Below are 23,271 nucleotides of genomic sequence, written 5' to 3' on the forward strand. Positions count from 1 at the left end.
GACAAGAAGCTCTTCTCTGTATCTAATTTTTCCCAGCAATGACAAAATCCAAGTATCAGTCACACTCAGAACTACAGAAAAGGCAAAATTTGATTCTCCCTATGTGTGTGTAAGTCAGGAACAATTCCAGGACAGCAGTGCTGCAGTGGTTTGTCAGTGGTGTAAAGCAGTAGAGAGATAGAGCCCTTAGGGACTTCTTGAAACTCATTGACATTTACCTGCTTTTTGTAGCTCTGACAGGAAGCAAAATGAAAGAAGCAAAAACCAACTTTGAACAGGTTTGGTGCATCAGAGAAGCAGCAGAAAACAAAAATTAAAGAGGAATAAAATGCTCCATTCCCTGAATACCTAATGGGAGATAAAGAGCAGGGTCAATAACTAAACCTTCTTGAGATAAGATGAACATGGGATCAATAGCTAAACCTTCTTGGGATCAGACGAACACCAGGCCCTTTCAGCTCTGCCAAAGGCCTTATACTTTCTATCCCTTTCTGCTCTAAATGCAAGTTTCTCTGTTCTTGTCTCATTGAGCAGTGGCTTTGAGGAAATGTGTCACATGCAGTCTCTACCATGCCATGAGCACCAGCCTGCGTGTTCCTCCCCATGCCAAGAGGTCCGACTTGGGTCTAGGATGCCTGTGTCATCAGCATGTTCCTTTGCCTCTCTGTCACCGGTGCAGGTGCATAGCTGGGGACTCAGAGGCTCTGGTGATGCTGGGAGTAATAATACATGCCTGGGATCTTTTTATAGGCTTGGCACCTCAGACTGGATCAAAAAAATTAATGTGCTGTATCACAGGGACAGCTGCTGCTTAGACTGAGCAACTCATCCCCTCCAAAGGTGCCTGTACAAACTGAACAATCTGCAGTTTGTTTTCTCCAGTTCTGAAAATGTTCACCCATCATGCATGCCTGGCTATGAGCATGTAAGAGTCTGCCCAAATCCTGAATATGTTTCTTTTGGTACTAAGTAGATACTACTGACAAATGATAAAGGCCCCCTCTCAACTCACTAGTGGCAACAAATTAAGTGAAAAAGCAACTTGAGGCTCAGTTTCAGATAGGCAGGCCCCTCTGTGATTCAGTTCCTGACCTGGCACACACACTGTTTTTCTAATGTTTCTTCAGGTGATGGTATGAGAAAAAGGTACCTAAAAAAATCAAGATGCTGGGTTGCAATGGCAAATAATCATAGAATCATAGAATATCCCGAGTTGGAAGGGACCCATAAGGATCATCAAGTCCAACTCCTGGCACCACACAGGTTTACCCAAAAGTTTAGACCATGTGACTAAGTGCACAGTCCAATCTCTTCTTAAATTCAGACAGGCTTGGTGCAGTGACTACTTCACTGGGGAGCCTGTTCCAGTGTGAGACCACCCTCTCGGTGAAGAACCTCTTCCTGATGTCCAGCCTAAACTTCCCCTGCCTCAGCTGAACACTGTTCCCGCAGGTCCTATCCCTGGTGATTAATAAGGTCACATACACATGCTTAGGAGTGTTAAATATTTAAAAGCATCCAAGAAAATGTCTATTGGGATATTTTTTACATGAGACGTGTGCATGTGTAAGTGATATGAATAGTTTTAGAGTAAAAGCAGCAGCATATGTAGCCACAACATTCTACTCTAGGGAACCTCCTGTTTTTTCACTTATTGTTGCATTCTTACATTCTCCTAAGTATAGACAGTATCAAAACTCATATTGTTGCAGCTCCTTTCAAGAAAATGTAGGTACCTAAATCAGGGTCAGAGTTGGCCTATTTGCAGTTTCGGCAGGAATATCAACAATTCAGGTACAAATATTCTTGACAGAAATGATTTGACAGGATGACAGCCAGGCAGTTCACTCCATAGCATATTTTGCTAGAGCAACAAATTTTAAAATTTGGATAGTTTAGCCAGAAAACTCTTTTACCACAAAAGTTTGTGCAAATGTTCAGATGTAATACCTTACAAAAATGAGGTTGTGAAACCATTTATTTTTGCCTCTTCCTCTCTGGATGCAATTTAGGAACCTAGCACAATATCTAACAATTAATTGTAGCTTTCCTTAAATTAATGTTACTCAGGATTGTCAGTGAGACCTATGCAATTATATCACAGTAAAGAATAATAAAGTCAGCAGAAATGGTCTATTTGTGAAGAGAGAAAACAATCACATGCTACCTGTAAGACAGGTCCCGGTTCTATTAGTTTATTGATTACTCTTCTACAAGTTTTCTTTATTCTTTGTTTTTAATTTATGTCAAATGGACTAGAATGTGCTTCTAGTCAAATATTTCATTAGTATTTTATTATTAGTATTAATAATTTCCTTTTATTACTTAATTTCTGTTTGCATGCTTATTTTTCACTTGCATGAAAAAGTTATCTTAATTCTGTACCTGGTTGTGTGACTGCCTGCTTGTGTAATTTTAACAGTGAAGTGATTTTACAGAGCTATATTTTCTGTTTGTTAACTTCATACTGCAAGCAGTCAAAAAGCATTTGCTGTGATAGGCCTGTGAAGCAGGCTTCTGCATTTCTGCTTGGTAGATCTACATCAGTTTGAGAAGGTCTTATCCAGGCAATCTTGAAACACTTATTTATCTATTCTCCACTGCTGACCATAGGAACTGAGTTTTCACTGCCCATGGACAAGAAAATAAAAAAATAATATTAATAAAAAAACTGTTAATGACTAAAACTTTATTTTACTAAAAATTTATATGTTTCCATGGCTTTCCTGTGAAGACACTCAAATGAAGTGCTAACATGCAGAAAACCTGCAAGAACTACTTGCAGGTGTGACAGACCACTGCCTTGTTCTGTGGCTTGCAGCGGTCCCCAATACACCTCTGTCAGTAAAGTCCATCAGGAGCTGTGACTGCATCACAGGTAAGCGTCTGCACACTGGCTTTCACATAACTAGCTAAAGTACCTGCAGCAGCAAAGATCCAACAACCTGAATTTGGGAGCAGGAGGCATCCAAGAACCCAGTGCACTTAATGGAAATGGCTATCTGCACTGCAGCCACTGCAGGTTGTGGCTTTGCTGTGTTGATGGATGTGGCCCCTAGATGAGTGGCAGCATGCTGTGTGCACTCAAACCTGAACTCCTATGTCCTGTTTACAGACAGACACAGGGTTAACAGCATTATTAGGGTATTTCACTCAGCGAAGACACAGTCAGTCAGGACAGCATTTGTCAGTGTGGGTCAATGAAATTATCCACCCACTTTATATTAAAGCATTTACTTAACAATGTAATTATTCCTGGATGTGTTAGTATTTTGTCTACCCAATTGCTTCACTTTTCTAGAACTAGGCATTCATCTGTCTTGCAGATATATGTCTAAAAGCCCTGCATCTTCAAAATATGATCCTGGTCACTCAGTGGAGTTTGGTTTACAACCAGTCTATTTCTGGTTTATAAATTTCAGTCGATTTTGGCAAGGGAAAGGGCTGGAAAAATCCTTAATGAAAGCTGAGGTTTTTCCGTGTTCCCAGGTCCTGAGATGGTGAGGCTGAGTGATACTACAAACCCCTGAGATGTGAACGTGTTGCTTCTATCTGAATTAAATCAAACACAAAATAAAACAAACTGTTACTGTGAAGAGGTTCTTCTAGCTGCTTCCTTGCAGTAAGGTACATACATCATCCTGAAAACACAAGAGGCAAACAGAGGCCCCTTAGACTTAGTAGATAGCAAGAATCAGAGTGCATTCCTCATCCTACAAGCCTGCACTATGCTGTCCTCCTTTCCCAGGGCCCTACAGACACAGAGGGACACATCTGGCCAGGTGTGGCCACCAGGCAGGTCAGGTGAGAATGCTGTGCCCCAGCAAGGGTCACAAAGCAGCTTTTGAGGAGCTTCATAGCACAGCCCACCTCACTGAGGCTGTTCACTGCAGCTCTGCGCAGCTCCTTATTAAATATCTCGGTTAGTTATTGACTCACATGAACACCTCTAATTGGAACAAATGAATGATTTATTGAACCAACAGTTCAGGCTGTGGGCACGTACTTCCTTGCATTTACAGGGAGCATGCTGCAAATCATTATTGGCTTGCCACCACTCTCTGCCAAAAAGTGCTTCTAAGAAACAATCTTTATTTTCATCTCAGGTAGAGGAACTCCTCTGCAGCCTAGCCCTTTCTGTACTTCGTGGTGTCAGTTGCTAACTACTCTTTTTAATTTTGCCATTATTTTATTTACTTCTGAAAAAGTATACACACATAGAGTACCTGCAAGCAGAGATGTTGAATCTCTGGTAGTCTACAGGTCTGTTCCCAACTGTCCTGAATATGCAAAGGGCTGCTGGGTTACCCAGATTCTCTTGAAAAGTTTTAAGAAAAAGTGAAATGAGTTTCTGAGCATGAATTTAAATAAATATTCACAAGATTCAAACTACATATTTTCTATTTAGTTTTAAGCTTTATTTTTTAATTTCAGAATGTCCGGAAATTCCAATTTCTGCCCATCTCATACACAGAATGTCTTCTCAGGAAGCCTTTCAGTCGTGACAAAGATTAAAATACTCCAAAGATGACTTTTGAGTCTGCATTTTTGTCTGTGCAAAGCTGGTTAGTGCCATGTAAAACATGCATCTGAGCTGGCTTACGTATCAATGCAAGATAAAGATGTCATCCTACAACATAAGTAATAAAAAATCCTGGGAAACACAAGAAGTGGCATGGCTGCAAAATTCCACAGCAAATGAAAATAGGTGCTTTATATGTGATCCAGTCTATCTTTCTGGGTTAGTCTGGTGTTATTCCGTAGCGGCAGCAGTGGACTGTGAGTAAAAGTCGAGTTAAAAAAAGCTGAACCTTCTGAACAAAAGGATACCTCTTTGTTCCAGTTAGGGAATGTATTTAACACCTATTTCAGGTGATTTGACTCTTTGTGTGTCCTTTTTCTGAGGAAAACTTGAGTTTTTGAAATAAAGAATTCCTCCCATGTTTTAGGGGTTCTTAGTGGGGCATTGCTTGACCTTCTCAGCAATGTCAGCAGCTCTCTCTTCGTAAGGGAGCAACCTTTGTACTCATAATGGAGTATTATTATTATTATTATTTTAAAAATGTGGTTCAAAGTAATTTATTTTTTTTTTTGGTATTTTAAACTTAGCAGACTTTTCCAGATCTATCTCTATTCAAGCTGAACATGAGGTCCCTGAAGAACACCTCAAACAATACAATAAAGCACAGCAGTAATTGCACAGCCCTGCAGTATCTTCTATAAACTCAGCAGGGAGTTTTCATTTTGTAGGTTGCTGACAAATTTTTTTTGAGCCTCCATAAATCAACTAGTATTAATAGTGCAAAGAAAACAGACCATTTCTTATTAAAGCAAATATTTTCTGTCTTTAGGCACGGGACCACACTTCTAATTTGCATCTACAATGCTTCAATGGATACGTATGCTTCAGATTGTACACGCATGCATGGAACTGCAAGTTACATTAATGTGCCTGCATTAGTCCTGTGAGGTGCCTAAAAGTCTGCTTGTACATGCGAATCTGCGGGCTGCAAATATAGGTCAGATGGGCTTGTACAAGCATATGCTTTTTAAAAAATGAATGAGAAATGTAGTATCTGTATATGATAATACTGTTAAACTGTTACATGTAAATTTTTCCATCAAAGGAGCAACATTTGTGTTTGTCAAAAAGCATAGGACATTTTGCAGGCAAACCATCAGATGGATAGAGATGATTTGTGGAATTGTGTATATTTAAGCACAAGAAAGCAAATGCTGATTTACCTGATTAATAGCCCCTGCACTTTGTAATATAAGATTTTAATGGTAAAGCTGGCCAGATGCAGGTCATATTGCCATATTCTCCAAAAACACACAGACTTTTGTGAAGCGTGTCCTACTGCTCATCCACATTAACTTAGTGGTATCACAAAAGGGTGAATCACAAGGTTCCTGTAGCTTGAACAACAGAGGTGATTTGCAATAACACATTATCTGTACAAGTTCAATACAAGTTATATGTTCATTAGAACAGGCCTTATTGTACGTTGTAGACTAACTATCTGACTAATTTTGTTGTTATTTCTGCTCTTGACTCATTTTTACAGATTTCCTCAAATATGTTTGATAAATGTTGAACCATTTATGCAAACAAATTTCAGGCTATTAGGTATTCATGAGCTGCTCATTTCACCTATTCACTGTTTATAGTGTGGCACTGCTATTGCTAGAGTTCCCAAAGCTGTGTAGGGGAAGACACTTAAAACAGAAGAACAATGTGTAAACCAAAGGTAATTACATTTTTTTTTCCAGTTCAAAATAGTCACATTTATGGGATTATGTAGCAAATTGTACTTACTATTTCCTTGCCCATTCTTCTCATTTCATTTATGCAGTTACAAACCCCAAAATTACCTCACTTTCCAGTTAAAATTTATTAATCTAGCTTTTACTTTAAGTAATGTAAACAATTTTAGACATCTGGCATTCTGTAAAAGGCTTCACATGCACACCATGACACCAAATAAATAAATTGTATAGCCACATAATAGAAGCCCCTTAGAAACTGAGAGCTTTTAGAGATAGAACATTGTATCTTATATCTCATATGAGATAGAACATTTCTTATCATCTTCCTATCATCAAGTACATTTTATTTTAAAGCTATTCTAACTTCTTAGGAGTCCTCAAATGCATGAGAAAGATACTATGCTTACTTACACATTATTAGCCAAGTGTGATGCCTACTGCAATTTAAGAAATTGCACAGAAATATTAAGCTAATATACACACTGTTCTCTGCATTGAGTCACACTCACAGATGGATGTGAAACTTCAGTTCAGTCCAATGAAGCTCTGATGCATAAAGAATACCATTAGTATTGTAATATCCATCACAGATACCAAATTATTCTGTGTAATCAAATAAGCGCTCTACTACTTCATTTTGTAAGGCCTGGTTGTGAGTCTGCTGATCAAATGAGAACATTTTGTTCAACACATATCAGGGAAGAAGAAATCTTGACAACTTCAGGTACAGATAAAGTCTTGTGTGTAATCCCTGATAAAATGCCCTGAATCTCTGGACCTGCTGCTTAAATGGCACCTGAACTAGCAGGCTTGCAGTCTCCTGATGCTAGACAAGCGTTCTGGTAGATCAGCCTCAAATACCAACGAGGGGTCCTGAAGTCATGAAGTCACTTCAGTATTGTTTGACCATAGATAGAACCAAATAAATGAGTCCATGGGCCCACAACTGCTTATAATTTACAGGTTATATATCTTATAATCTTAATAGCACAGAAAGCCTTTTCAAAGGGGGGAAAAAATGCCTTGAGGAAGCTTCTTAGGGATGGAGAATGAAAAATGCTTAATATAAATGGGAGGGGGGCCAGAGAAGAATGTAGAAATGGTGAGATGATTAAGACAAATAGATAGACATCTGAAAGCATGGCCATACAACTAACTTGGAGAGGTCACAGATTAGAAACTGTAAACTGAGTCTCTTCTTAGTGCTAAGTGTCAACAAATACCATCAGAATTTACAGGAGTGTTTCTGTCTCTGCATCTCTCCAATCCCTACGGAGGATATCTCAACTACATTAATGACAGGCACACTAGTTTGCCTTCTCTGCCAGGATCTATGAGCCATGCTGAAAAAAAAGGAGAAGCAAAAGAAAGAAAAAAAAGGAGGAGCTGGCTGAGAGCAGCAGAAGTGTACAGTGACCGTCCTCTCCAGCAGATCAGGCAGAATATTAGCCTAGATTAAGTCCCAACCTGTGAATTCTGCATGAAAGTGCTGCAGGGTGCTTTCCATTTAATCTGGAGTCCCTGAATCTCTATACAATTTAGGAATCAATAGAGGAGATGCTGAAAGGAGGCTAATATAAACTATGTGAGCTTGAACTAGACCAGATGAATATTTGAATTTCAGGAGACTCACCTATCTCTCCCCTTACTGCCATCAAATTCACATGCAGATTTCGCAAATCACATAGAGTGAGCTAAAAGCTATCTCTGATGCATAAAGTGCCATTTGGGGATCAGTTTTGGTACCTACATAGAAAAACAAAGCCTGAAGACCTCTTACATTTTTCTGTTACTGCAGGTAAAATCTGTGGCTAAATCAGCTTTTGGTGAGGTCCAGATACTCTAGGCTGATAAACTTACTGGGATCTAAAAGCAGTTTTTTGAAGTCTCCATTACAACTGCAATACTCTGACCATGCTTTCATAAACTCTGGGAAGGGCAGGTTCTGAGCAATGCTCAGCAGTAGCTGTCTCTCTTTGAACACGTCACACATCCATGATATGGGAGAAAGAAAATCTGGTTTGTAACACACAAGTTACATGACAGACATGTCCACAAACACTGTGGACATTTCTGCATTGAAGACATTAACATCAACAAATAAAATGAAGAGTTCAGATGAACAAGAAACTTTTATGAATCACTTGTAGTGTTGTGCATTCTTTCATTTCTGCCTCCCAGCATCATTTTAACAGGAAAGACGGAACATAGAAAAGCTTATAGCTGATAATGGCATTCTTCTGACATGGAGTTACACCTCTAATGTGGTGAAGGACACTAAAGAGCTCCCCACTCCTGTACGAGTGTTTCATTATGGAGCTGCAATACAGAAGAGCACTGGCACCACCATCACCATAAATCCTCATTACACCTTTGAAAAGACTAACCTAGAGATCTGAAAGGCTTTGAACTATGAACCCCAATTTCTACAGAGTGCTCCTTTCACCAGAGTTTGAGAAAAGCTGAGATCTAACACTCCACTCCTTTCTCTCTTCAGCCCTTTGTGCTGGCACTCTTGATTCTGCTAGCTAATGCAAAACAACAAAAATAAGGGACAAGTAGCCTTACCCAAAGCTTTGCACATGCCTGCCTTATCTCCATGGACTTTATCTGTGAAGAAAAGCATGCAGGATGTAGTTATTGCTGCTTTATGCACTGTCTTACTAATTGCCTGGATACAAATCCTTTACAGATCCAGCTCCTAGTCTCAGCACCTCATGTGTCTGCTATCCATAAAATATGAAAAAACTACCATGTTCTCTCAGTGTGGTGCTGCAACTACAACACAGTAATGGCCCCCAAAGAACAGCTGAAATAGGCTGTAATGGTGACATGAATAATTTTCCTAGAGTTCTGATAAACAGATTTTTGTCTTCTCATTTGAAGGAAATAGGACTCTCACCTGCAGAAATTAGAACCTTTCCCACAAATTCTAGAAAGCCATGACACAGAGTTCTTCTGACTCCATATTTTCTCATACATTTACATTCAAATTCTGATCCTACTATATTTGCCACTCAATTCAGAAATCTACAATTATTTATCATGCTAACTCTTCTTATAGCACTATTGTTTTATGAGGGTGCAAAACCACCCTAAGAGCTAAAACCAACATGATAGTTATGTATTCTTGCAGACAAAATCTAAATTTCAGCAGGTTGATATTCCTGATAATACTGCTTAGAGATCCACAGGAGTTGGATCTTTGCAATACTAAATATACTTCAAGTAATAATTTTCTCAAAAAGATTGTAAATCAAAATGACTTGAATACCTCCATACTAATATATATATATATTATATATATATAAAATACATATGCATAAATCTAAAATTGAATTTTGTTTTAAATGATTTTATTAATGGAAAATATCAGCTCTGAGAGGAAAATTTTAGATTTTAAATATATATATGTATGTAAATACATATTGTAAACATTTCCAATCTGGACAAACAAAAAAACAAACAAAAAAGAATACTGCCATAGCACTTCAGACAAATTAGAATATTACGTCAGTCTCTCAATTTTTCTGTGGACCAGTTTTCTCAGCTAAATTTCTGCTCTTCCCAGATGCTAGTACAGAAAGGCTGCTGATTATTGCTGCATCACCGGACCAATATATACAGGTCTCCTCAATATGTACAGTCTATAGCAATAGAGAAACATGGTGGCAGGAAAATATGGAGGCTTCTGTAAGGTCACATGGCAGCAGACAGATATTTTCATTTTATAGACATAGACATAGGAGCTTTTTCTACAGAAGTCCTGTTTACTAACTCTGGCAATCTCCACAAGTGACACACAGTCCCTAAACCCATTTTTTAGAGTAAACACCTGTGGCACTTGCCATCTCAGTCAATTGGAAAGGTTCAACCAAAAGCAACACTCTTCCAGGAAAACAGACGTGACATTTGCACAAGCCTCTTTAGTACGTCTTAATACCACCAATTCACTGCAACTCAGAATAACAAGCCCAGCCCACAATAATGTCTGTACAGCTGGAAATAAATAAGTTTATAACATATATATGTATATTATGTATACATATATAACCCTTGAAAAACAACCCCACTTATGTAGGAGGGAAGCTTGTTACCTTTACATTTGTTGACACTCCTCTCAGCTCCACAGACATAAAGTATTTATTGTTGTCAAATTGTCTAACTGATTAGTATAATTAGACTAATTCCAGCATAGCCATTGCCAACATGTGTATCTTACAAACTGTTGCTGTGTTTCTGATCTGAGAACTTTATGTGCCTGAACAACATCAACCAGTCTTCAAGAAGAATGTTGCTTCCTAAAAAAAATATTTTAAGTAAATGCCTAGGAAGTATTAGCTAAGTATCACAAACCCTGTGAGGGAGGATGCTCACATATGAAAAAAATGAAATTAAAATTCTCCAAAGTAGTCTCACTTATTTGGTTGCCTCATTGACTGAGACACAGAACACCTAATATTTCATAATACTTAATCAATTTTATGGGGCAGTATATATCAGTTAAAACCTAGGAATATTAACCAGGCTATCTTAAAAAGCACTACCATTAAACAAATCAAATAAACATTATCTCCATGTTATGAATGACGAAGCTGAAACAAAAGCAGTAAATAACTTGGCCAACAGCACAGGCTGAGCTTGGAGTACAGGAGGACCCAAGCTCCAGGCAACCTGACTCAGAATCCCATTCTCCTTTCCTGAGAGCATGCTGCTTTACTGCAGTGACAGCTCCCAAATTACTTCAGTTATAATTGTTAGCACTTGGTACATCTAAAAAGATGGGAGGCCCTCAGTGTCTTGACTTCGAAAATGACAGAGCAAAGGCCATCTGTTTTCTTCAGTGGTGACATTCACTAATATTTTTTAAGCAAGTCATCCAGACCACAGCAGGAAATTTAAAGGCAGAGGTGGACCTAATTTCTTGGAAGGCATTTACCTGCCCAAATAACGAGATGATCTCCAGGCTGGCCCTGGTTCATATGTTGCCTAGCTTCCTCAGAACACACCAGAAGGAGGCAAAGGTCTGCAGACTAGAGGTTTTACTCTATAAATAGCACATTTTACTCCCTTCAAGAGTCCAGTGTTCTTCCAGTATGATCCATATGATATATACTGTATGCAACAACTGTTCCAGAATGATTGATTACAAATCTCATGTAATTTTTCAGTCCCTGCATAGAGTAGTAACAACCATATCTGTAAAGTGTATCCTAAAGATACTTCATTTTCCTTAAGTAAATACTGAGTCATCATTGCAGAACTGCATAGTGAAAAGCAAACTGACCTCATATTTGCAACTGCAAGTTTGTAAGTTCATCTCTGTACTTACCTCATTTGATGATTTTTTTTTTTTTTCTGAAGCACTATACGAATCTGCTTGCTTTATTTATTTATTTATTTCTGAATGAAATGGATTTTCTAATAAAGGTATTCCTTCAATATGATTCAATTATTTACATCTACAACCTTTACAAAAAGTAAGAAATCTGCTAAACACAGGAGATTGAATAATGAGTAGATAATACAACCTTGTGTTTCAGTTAAGCTCAGAAGACTGAGCATAAACTTTGAATGAGGCATATAAGCAAATCAAACACAACAGTTTAGCACCTTAATTCACTGCCCATAGATGTAGGCTTTTAAACTTATTTCTTTTTACATCTCTTATGAACAATTCCACATTTAATTTTATATACATTATATCAGAGTTGTGTTTTTTTCCCCTGCTAATACGTATATCAACTTTTCTTTTGGCCCCTTTACCTCTTCTAACAGTTGCATTTTAGCTACTCTGGAAGTATGGTCCTAATTCATTTCCTAATTTTGGCAGCCGGAAATTTCAAGAGTAAGAACTACAAAAGTTCCTTGAACTAAGTTTTGTTCACCTAGGTGATGAAGTAATATTAATTACAGAAGCTTCTAAAAACTCATGTCTTTCCACAAGTATGTATTCTCATAATTGACTGGTACATCTTGCCAAAACCTTTATTTGCTTTTAAACAAGACTGCATTAGATAAAATGAAAAATTAATCTTATTACTTAAATAAAAGAACACTGATAAGCATTTTATGTTTCTTACAGTCTATTCCCAGCATGCTACTTCAGCCCAAAAGGATCATTTGTTTCTTGTCTGAGCTGTTCCCTTGAGACAAAAACAATGATTTCAGAAGCTTTGCTTTAAAGGACAGTACAGTAATGATCAGCACTCACAGTCCGGAGCTGTCAGACTTCTAACCACACACTGCTTGCTGCCATTTCCAGAACATCCTGGACCACTCACTCCCTGACCCCACCCTGTTCTCACGGACACTCTTCCTTACTGAGTTAGTCTTGCTCTGTGCAGTGTTTAAAGTTAGGCAGTTTGAATGGAAAAATTAGAGTATTTGAACTTTTGTCATCTTTGTCTTCTAATTTCCTGTGCTCTTTCAAACCCCTTTAAGTGCACATAAGAAAGGGAATTGAAGAATGGGTCTGTGTATCAAAAGCTAACATTCACAGGCTCTTCCTCTTTCTCTCCCATCATATCCTCCACTATTGAACTGCCATTTATTTATTTATTTTATTAATATTTAATAATTGTTTTAAAAAGTCAACAGGAATCTTAAGCTGATCAACATTTTACTGTATGACTTGGCCCACATTTGATTATTTTTACTGGGAGAGGATCTGAGCAAAGATCAGGCCTCGTACTGTGGGAGCATTGTAACACAGTTAGTTCTGTCTCTGTGATAATAATTATGTGTCCAATTTGGAAGACAGCTACAGTAGCTCGTCACACACAGACACAAGCTGCAGCATATCCTTCCAGTATCTGTAATCGGTATCATGTTCTTAATTATACAAATAAGACCAGTTGTACAGTAATACGCTTATTCTCATAACACAACAAAATGTGTATCATTACCCTGGGAAGAGCTCATTTACACAAGTTGTTTAACCATACTGCTGATACAATCAAAGTTGCATTAAGCTAAGCTACTGATGTTCTGCAAATAACTTACATAACCATTTTCTTATGTCCTTCTTGCTTGCCATTTTTCTAGTATTGCTATCATTATAAAAAGAAATCTGTGTTAAAATAAGTCTGCCAAAAATCTGAAGTGAATAGTTCCCAGACACATATAGATGGATCTAGTATTAATGCGGCCATGGTGAACATGAATTAATCTCCACAAAGGCCAAAAAAAGGGCAAAGAAATGGTTTTAAGTAATATCTTTCTTCCAAGTGCACTGCACAATGAGAATCATAAATATATATATATATATATATATATTCCTAAAACATTAAGGGAATTATTGGCATAGAAAAGTGAAAAATATATATATATAAAAAAAATGAAGTCCTATGCATTTCCATAAGAAAGAGAGCGTAAGCTGCAGCAATGCAAACTGTGCTTCCTCCAATGCACCAGATGCAAATTCAAAAGCAGCAAAGAGAACTAAATTTCTATGCCAGTTTAAACTTTGGCTTACTTTCAGAGATGACAAATTAATGCCAACATTTTACTCATGTGGAACCCACTTATTATGTCTTGCACAGAGACCACCAGTTAATTCAGCATTTAGACGTGTTTACGCCTACCCACCCATCATTATGTTGCTACATGCGAACATTCCTGAACTTTATGGAATAATGGATGATTTAACACTAGAATAAACTGAATCAAAACCACTCATGAATAAAAACCATACCCATGCTTCACAGCTTGCTTGGTTCCTCTCAGATTTATCTTTGTTAGAAACATGAACTACTCTTCCCTATCCACCACTATTCTCTTGCTGCTTGAAGTTTCTCAGACCATTACTAGCCTTTCCTCTTTAGTCTTCCTTTATGCTTTCCACCATCTATTTCATGACACACACAAAAATAGCTGTGGTAGAAATGTTATATATATGGAGCTCTAAAAATAAATGATGTCACAACTGGTCCTTTTGCAATTTTGTAGGGAGAAAAAAAACCTATGAAATATTTAATTTTACTTGAGTTTGGGTTGATGTTTTAATCCATTTATGAAAAAGCTAAATCATATAATGATATTTTTTGAGCAAATCAATGTACTAAAGCAATATGAAATCACAGAGTGCATTAATAATATAGAACCTGTTTCTTTTTCACAGTGAAAGAATTTTTTTTCTAAAATGTTTTGCCCAAATCTAGGTCCATACTGACAATACCAGTTGAAGATACAAGCAAGATTTGTGGAGATAAGGGATTTGCAACAGAGTACTATTACTTCTAAAAGCTGTTTTAACTATAAGGAACTGAAGAAGTTCCGCTACAGAAAATACAAAGCTTAGTGGGGTCCTAAATCTAGTCCATTTCCCCCATGAAGAAACTGCACCCAAAGAGAAAAAACAAACAAAACAAAAGAAAACAAACAACAAAAAAAACCAGAAAGTCAGAAACATATCCCAAAGCAAAAACAAAAACAAAACAAAAAACAAGAAAACAAACAAAAAAGCCATAAAACAAAAACCAAACCAAACCAAAAACAAAACCAAAAAACACTTACTGTCTTCTTCAACATTTTGACGGCGTAAGGTTTCTGGGTCCCTTTCTGCCTGCATCTGTAGACAATGGATGTAGCCCCACTAAATTAAAAAAAAAAAAAAAAAAAAGGAAGAATAGTTGTACATATGCCTCTTTGAATATGTCAATAAACAGAGTTGCCTAGCTGAAACTATGTTTTCTACTTCTTCCAGCTTGGGCAAAAATACCTTATTTTTCCCCATAGACGCAACCAAAAACATGGTCTAAAAATTGCTCTCTGTCAAACCAGCAAACTTCAGTGACTGATTGTTCAGCCAACAGAACTGTAAGATCTCAAGGTGCCTCTTCATCATGCCTTCTATGGGTCTTGACATATCCTGACATCTGGATGACTCCTTAGGGCAGCAAGGAACATAACCTGGTCCAAAATATGCGGCAACCTATCATGTCTTTGTTAAGGCAATCCACTTGCAACAAACAGTAGAGATGTTTTCTTTTTTCTTTTTGTTGTTGTTGTTGTTTTTGTTTGCCAACCATTGATGGCAGTAATGGTGACGGAGACACAAAAGAGGAAAAGAGATAAGTATTGTGCTACTTCCTGCCTGGTTGCCCAAACAGCCACATACAGCACCAGAAGGACCAAGCAGCACTTCTGGTTAAGTGGGAACTGAAGGGAAAAATCAAACAAATTACAAATTACACCTTCAGGTCACCTTCAAGGCCTACTTGCCTAAATGTGTTAAATGTGTGCACTCAAAGTTATGGCACTGTTGGTTGGAAGACACTTCTCTGAGTGGGAGGTTGAGACCTCTCCAGAGGTCTAGATCAGGGCAGTCTCAGAAGCTTTACTTGTTACCTTCAAGGAAGGGACCTGTACTCTATGAATTAGGTAAACAGAGGGAAAAAAACTCTGTCTAAACCATAATAGTTACAAAGGATTCAGATAACCTTATATTCTAACACATTTATGCTTAGATGTCTCTAAGCAACCAGTGCCAGCCACCAGTAAAATGGAGGCACTAAAATGCTGCATCTCAGCACTGGCTTTAAGGCAATTTTGGAGCCATTAGCAGCATGGAGCACATGGGCCAGAGCAAGGAAGTCTGTCCTCAGGAGATGTGCTACCCTCGGTAAGACTCGTAATTCCCGTTAGCTGCAGATTTTCAAGTGTTGTGGTTTAACCCTCAACAGATAGCTAAGTGCCACACAGCCACTTGCTCAAACTCCCCCAGGTGTGATGGAGGAGAGAATCAGAAAGGCAACAGTGCAAGAACTCACAGGTTGAGATAAAGGCAGTTCATTAGGTAAAGCAAAAGCCACATGCACAAGCAAAGCAAAACAAGGAATTCATTCTCTGCTTCCCATCGGCAGGCAGGTATTCAGCCACTCCCAGGAAAGCAGGGCTCATCAGATGGAATGGTTCCTTGGGTAGACAAGCACCGTCATTACAAACATCTCTCCTTCCTCCCCACCCCCCCCCCCCCCCCCCCCTTCTTTCCCAGCTTTTATTGCTGACCATCATTCAGCAGGGGATGGGACATCCCTTTGGTCAGTCTGTGTGAGCTGTCCTGGTTGTGTCTCCTCCCAGCTCCTGGTATACCCCCAGACTCCTCACTGGCAGGGCAGCACCAGAAACTGAAAAGTCCTTGGCTCTGTGCAAGCACTGCTCTGCAACAGCTAAACACATCAGTGGGTTATCACCACTGTTTTCATCAGAAATCCAAAACACATCATCATAGAAACCTCTACAAAGAAATAATCCCAGCCAAAACCATGACATTAAGCTAGAGGGTACTGGCACTATCATACACAACTTCCTGAAAAACATACATAGCAGAACCTCATGAAATGAAAGGATATCACATAGACCACGCAGCCAACTGCACTGCAGATCTCTTTCAGACAGAAGAAACCCACACCAGTATAAGAGATGGCCATGAGATGCAGCACAACACAAACAGCTTGCTTTTGAACAGGGTTCAGACATGCTGACTGTATGACTTAAGCTGTCCCATGGGGTTTATTGTTCCAGATATGTTATTTCTATACAAAACCAGCTTCTGTGCCGCTGGCATGCATGCTCTGCACTTCCCTCTCCTCCATATGGGCACAGGTGCTGGGTAGTGCTCTACACAGGCATGTCCAAGTGAGCAGAGGAGCTGGCACCTGCCTGAGAAGATTTATTTCAGGAATAACCTCTTCATCAGGAAAGGTCACTGGCTGTAAGGTTTATGCAGCTCAGTCATCTGAGGGCTTGTGTACATTAAACACACATAACATAATCTTCACTTCAACTCAAATGCTAAAATGATTTGTCTCTCATAACAGTGTATTGATAAATGTGTGGGAGTACTGCAAGCCTCAGTAACTCCCAGAATCATCACATGAATTTAATTAGATCCCTCCTTGGCCAACTCTCAAAAGACTTTATTTAGCAAAAAAGAAAAGAAACAAAAAATTAATGCCACATTAAAAAAAAATAATCATATGTCCTAAGGACAACTAAAAATGTTGAAAGATAAAATTCTAAGGACCTGCTATGACAAAATTTATAACTCTAATATTTTACTCCAGCAGTGTAATGGGTAAGTCACTATATAAACTGCTAATCGTTCCTATATGCTACTTCATATATTCAGAGTGCAATATAAACATTAAACTAATTGATCTACATATACTCTTGTTAAGTAGGCATCAAACCTTCTAGAACTGACTTGATCAGGTTAAAGGCACAGTTAGATAAGCTGTGCAGCTGATGATCCCAAAAGATAGATCATCATTTCTGTGCCCATCTCCAGGCATTCACTGCGGCTGCTGTGACTGAGGGCAGTCACTGCCACTCAGTAATGCTGTTGTCAGTGTTTAATTTACTATTTTGTAAATTGGCTCTGCAAAGTCTTCCACAGAATAAAACCCTGGCCACTAGTACAGCCCAGATGATTTTACAGAACAGGATTCGTGATGGGATGGACAGCTAAACCAGCAGCGGTGTATACTGAGCTTATACGGCAAGGGTTGGGGGTGGCAGGGGAAAGGGTGTTGCAGGGGTGGCCTCTGTGAGCAGAGCCCAGCAGCTGCCCCATGTCAGAGCAGAATCAACTCCAGCTGCTCCAAAAGGGGTTTGCTGCTGGCCAGAGCCAAGCCAGGGAGCGATGCTGGTTGGGCCTCTGGGAGAGCAGAGTTAAGGAGGGGGAAAATACTGCTGTGCTACAGCAGCTGGGAGAGTGGGGTGAGAGCTGAGAGAGAACCAGTCCTGCAGCCCCCAAGGTGAGCGCAGCGGGAGGGCAGGAGGTGCTCCAGGCATGCAGCAGCAGTTCCCCTGCAGCCTGTGGAGAGGCCCGTGGTGGAGCAGGCTGTCCCCCTGCAGCCCATGGGTCCCACACGGAGCAGATCTCCACGCTGCAGCCCCCCTGTGGAGGAGCCCCCGGTGGAGCAGGTGGATGTGGCCTGGGGGAGGCTGCGGCCCATGGAGAGCCCCTGCAGGAGCAGGCCCCGGGCCGGAGCTGCAGCCCATGGAGAGGAGCCCATGCAGGAGCAGAGGGTCTGGGGGGAGCTGCCGCCCACCCGTGGGGGACCCGTGCTGGAGCAGTTTGCTCCTGGGGGATGGATGGACCCCGTGGTACGGAGCCATGTGGGAACAGGTCTTGAAGAGCTGCTGCCTGTGGGCAGCCCTCGTAGGCTCAGTTCGGGCAGGACGGCATCCCGTGGGAGGGACCCCACGTGGAGCAGGGGCAGAGAGTGACCGTGAAGGAGCCGTGGAGCCAAAGCGTCAAGGACTGACCCTTCCCCTGCGCTGCTCAGGGGTAGGAGGTAGAAAAAGATGGGTGGGTAGAAGTTTTTTTTTTTTTTGTCTTCACTGCTCTAGACCTTTATTAATTGACAATAAATTACATTAATCTTCCCAAAGCTGACTGTTTTGCCCATGATGGTAACTGATGAGTGATCTTCGTGGCCTTCTCTCAGCCCAAGGTGTTTTTTGTTTTTTTTTTTTTTCCCCATCATATTTTCTCCCATTTTTCTGTTGAGGAGGGGAAGTGAGAAAGCTGCATGGTGGTGCTGAGCTATCAACCAGTGTGAAACCACCGTAGGGTGGCATGGCACCGCCTTTAACAGTTCACCTCAATGTACCCAAAGCCAGACGAGTGTCAGCATAATCTTTGAGAGGCAAATAACAGCACTAAGAAACAGATACTCAAGAAGGCATGTCCCGGTAAGCGGCTTGCCATCAGTCATTTTAGTCACCTTTAATAATACACAGAAGGGGTGAGTTTAGAAATTACGCCCTGTTGTAAAGATTTCTGACAGCACATCTCTGGAGTTATAATTTCGGGACAAAATAGTAAGATACCACAAGACTTGGGAATGCTTTTAGAGAGATCTCCTTTGGTTTATGTGCCTATGCTGTTCCAAGGAAGAGGTCACTGAGCTAATGGCTAACACTACCTTCCTCCTCCATGCCAGAAACCAGCACCAACAGTCAGGAACAGGATCGCACCACACCTGGTGCAAACCTTAGCAGACAAGCCTTACTAGTACAGACCTTACTCCTTGTCTCTTTGGTGATAAATTGATCTCCTTGATTCTTCCCATTAAAAAAAAAAAAAAAAAAAAAGTAGGGGGAGGGGAGAAAGCAGCCTGCAGAACTTAATATAAATGTGCAAATAAAACTGCCTTGTGTAGAGAAGTGCATTTTACTTTGCTTATTTTGGCTTTCTACTCAGTGAGCCTTTTGCTGAATCAGCACATGTAGTTTTCCAGAGCCTGTATGACTTGGGAGGTCACCATTGGGAGGTCACCAGTATAATCACAGTGATTCAAGCCTCCATCACCCAGAGGAGTGGGGAGCTTCAGTGGCAAAAACCTCATGTGCATCTGAAGAGCTGAGAGCTGGTAACAGGAGAAATCTCTTGCTCTCATCTTGAGCTGTTCAGCATCAAACTGTGACTGCAAACAACAACACCCTCAGAAGCTGGTCTGGAATTCGTATCAACTAAACATTTTGTTGATGCGTTTGGTCAGAAAGCAGAAATATGTAGAAAGCAAAAATTATTGTGGCAACATACATGCCACTTTCTGTAAGCATACTCCACTATATCTGAATGATAAATGTTAATAGTGATACCATAACTATCATACCAGCAGATACTATAACTATGGAATATTTAATCCAACAGCGTGAGCAGTTTCAACAGAAGAAGCTGAGAGGACCCTAAGCCCAAGCAGCTAATAATCACTTGCAGATGTACATTGCAGTGTGTGATTGACAATGAATCCATTTCCAATTCAGCCTAGAAACCAGAAATTAAGCACCCCATACACCAGATGAGTCCAACCACAAAAGTACTCACTGTATAGCTTGACATATTTAAAATTGTTCCTTAAAACTCCTCCCTCTTTGTAGCTCGCAAATGCATACATACATATCTTTATGTATACAAGGTATGTATGTATATATACACTTACAATTATATGAAGTATGTTTCTGTAGGTGAATGTATATTTGTTTACTTTTAAAGAAAACTATGTTTAGAGGAATACCCGGTTACTGCTTTTATGCTTATAACTCTCTTCTCTGTACGTATCAGGCTGCCTGAATTCAGAGCATAAATTATTTGAAGTTGGCTGGAACAATAAGAAAAAAGGCATACTCTTGGAATATTTAGCTCACCAAGTTAGAGAACAGTAAAAATTAGAATTCCTACGTTGTTGAAAACATCAGCATTCTCTTTTACTGTCATATCTGTTTCTGTCTGGAAAGTTGTTTAATGATTCTGTTAAAGATTTACTTTTAAAAGCCCACATATAATTGTGAACTTGCTCAAGATGAAAAAAAAAAAAGAGGAAAAAAACACTGTAAGATATGCTTTGCTAAACAACTGGGTTTCTATGTCTTAACTACTTGGTCATAATCAACAATAAAAACACTTGCTTCCATGTCATACCACCTACACCAAGACCAGTGACAACTCATGAAAAATTTCATGATGTCCTTTACATGAAACGAATCACAGCTGCTACACAACCCATTCATATTAGCACAGAATTAGTTTTTCTGCAGTACAGATTCTTCAGTGACATGATAAACTCACTCAGCCTTTAGTCCAAACATTGCATGATCACTTTAAGGTATTAAAAGAAACACTTAACATATGAAATCAGAATAAAACTTGTTGTCTGACATCTCTGTGTGTTGTTTTCTAATTATATTTGAAAAACATTTTAAAATACTAAAAATCCATGTGTACAACTTTTTGTATTCCCTCCCCACTCCTCCCGTAAGTATTTTGAATTATTTTTCTGCATATTTACCTTGGGTTTTATTGAACCTACAATTATTTTAAAAGGATACTATTTTAGAGATTGAAGTATTTTAAATGCTTAAAATAAGTAGAATAGCAGAGATGGTTATATGTATGCTACATTTGGTTGGCAGATAGCAGATACCAAGTGGATAGCAGAGAATGTGTTCATCAGTGCACACAACAGAGTTGGGCTACAGTAAAAGAACTAAAGAGGTGCTTGTCCTGGCATGAAGGGCAGGACTCAGACAGCAGCCTCCAAAGAAAAGGATGGACTTGCTAAGCTGATGAGGTTGTCGTGATGAGATTAGCACCTTTCACCATAGAAGAGGGTGGAAAGCAGTGGAAAAAACACTTATACAGATCATTAGAAAATAAAAAGAATTAATAGGAATAGATCCAGAAATTAACAAGGAGTTGGAAAAAAACTGGGACTTAAAGAGTCTAAAGGGAACTTAAAGGAAACTTGCATTTTGATGTCCTCAGACACTGCAGTTAATCAGTACAGGGTAGCTACTTAACCTGCATATCAGAGGTAAACCATGATTGACCCACGCAGCTGACTGTTGGATGTCAGGGTCTAGTTTCCCTGCACACAGAGGCAGCAGGGCGGTGGAGTTCTGCCTGTGCTCAGGAGACCAGGCTGCAAAGCCAAGAGGAAACCAGGCTGCAAAGCCAAGAGAAAAGGAACAGTCACACTTCAAGTACATGAAGTCAGAAATAGCAGTGTTAGCACAGATGGAAGACCCTTGGAGGATGTTATGGAGGTGGAAGCGATGAGAATTTGCAAGTAAAGACAATAAAGGATAAAATGGATTTTGCAGAAACAGGTGTGGACTCATGGGGAAGACTGGCACAGAGAGAAAACAAGGCAAGAAAACATGCAGAATTTGAGCTGGTTTGGTAAAAGCCTGTTGCCTCCACCCTAAACCACCAGGACCATAAGTCCTTCTACCTCTGAAACAGGTGAAGCAAAATGAAACAGTCACACATTTATTTGGTCACAGGTAGGACGGAAGGGTGAATTCCTAGAGCTGCAGTTTTTATAACAAATCAAAAAACACTGTCAGTATTTCCACTAGAAATAGAAAAAATTGGTCCTTTTTAAAATAGTTCAGCATCTCTGTATCATGCTATCATCCTTGGCTTTATACTGCATTTTGAATTAACTCAGTACAAATACACTCCCCAATGTAATCACCTCTAAATTTCATTTGGATTAAATTCCTTAAGTTCTGAATTGATTTTTTAAAAATACATTAGTTTGTGCTTCATGCAGTCAAATAATGATTACACAGTCTGATTTGCCCAATGAAATTAGATGAAAGAATGAACAGTCCCAGGAAAACCATGCCTAATACAGAGCCAGAGAAATCTGTGCTGCCAGAACTGAAGTAACATTAAAATTCAGTATCAGTTCCCATAAAGAATACTGCATTTTTATACAGCTTACAGAATTTTGTCACCAGGATGGTGGTCAGGTACTGAAATAGGCTTCCCAGAGAAGTGGTTGATGCCCCATACCTGTCAGTGTTCAAGAGGCATTTGGGCAATGCCCTCAATAATATGCTTTAAGTTTTGGTTAGCCCTGAAGTGGTGATGCGGTTGGACTAGATCTTTGTAGGTCCTTTGCAACTGAACAATTATGTTCTTTCTTTTCTAAACATATTTTCAAATGAATATTACATTAAAAAATTATATTTGGCGGTATTACTATTTTCTGCATTTTAAAAATCCCATACATGTAAATTCAGAAAATAACTTGCATTTCATGTGAATGTGTATCAAAACAATCTTCTGAGCAATTATTAAAGCACTATTCAAATCTGATCTAAAATCTTCTTATAAACTTCACTCTCTATCTGTGTTGGACTTGCACACAATTCTGTGCAGCTGCAGCCCTACCTTTCCCCTCATTATTTGACAACTTGTAATGAAAATAGAAAACTTCAAAAAGTGAACATAATGTAGGGGGAAAAAATGGTTTGAGCTCCCATCTTCTATAAGGAGTAAAACTAATCTTTGAAGAAGGCAAAGCTGGTAGAAAAGAAAATAATAATTCATACTTCAGGAAGGAAAAGATAACTTCATTTAATTTTCAGAGCTCTTTCTGGATTTTTACAAGAAAGGAAATCTACACCCTTTCAGATTTCGATACAATGAATTTTAGCTGTGGTGCTGACTTTCCAATATTCAATGTTTTAGCA

General features: G+C 39.3%; 1 protein-coding gene across 3 annotated transcripts in view; it reads right to left on the reverse strand.

Annotated features, from left to right (window-relative positions):
- Window positions 1-23,271, reverse strand: part of CAMK4 (calcium/calmodulin dependent protein kinase IV) — a 156,224-nt gene that overhangs the window by 68,445 nt on the left and 64,508 nt on the right. For all 3 annotated transcript variants that reach the window (XR_013943275.1, XM_080573223.1, XM_080573225.1), the window contains one exon: window positions 14,788-14,866. Coding sequence is in view for 2 of the 3 variants with exons in the window: in XM_080573223.1 (XP_080429349.1) it covers window positions 14,788-14,866 (79 nt within the window). In the remaining variant the exon portion in view is untranslated. The remainder of the gene's footprint in view (window positions 1-14,787; window positions 14,867-23,271) is intronic.

This window comes from Anser brachyrhynchus (genome assembly GCF_964034855.1).
Source record: "Anser brachyrhynchus genome assembly, chromosome: Z".
Classification (NCBI taxonomy): Eukaryota; Metazoa; Chordata; class Aves; order Anseriformes; family Anatidae; genus Anser; species Anser brachyrhynchus.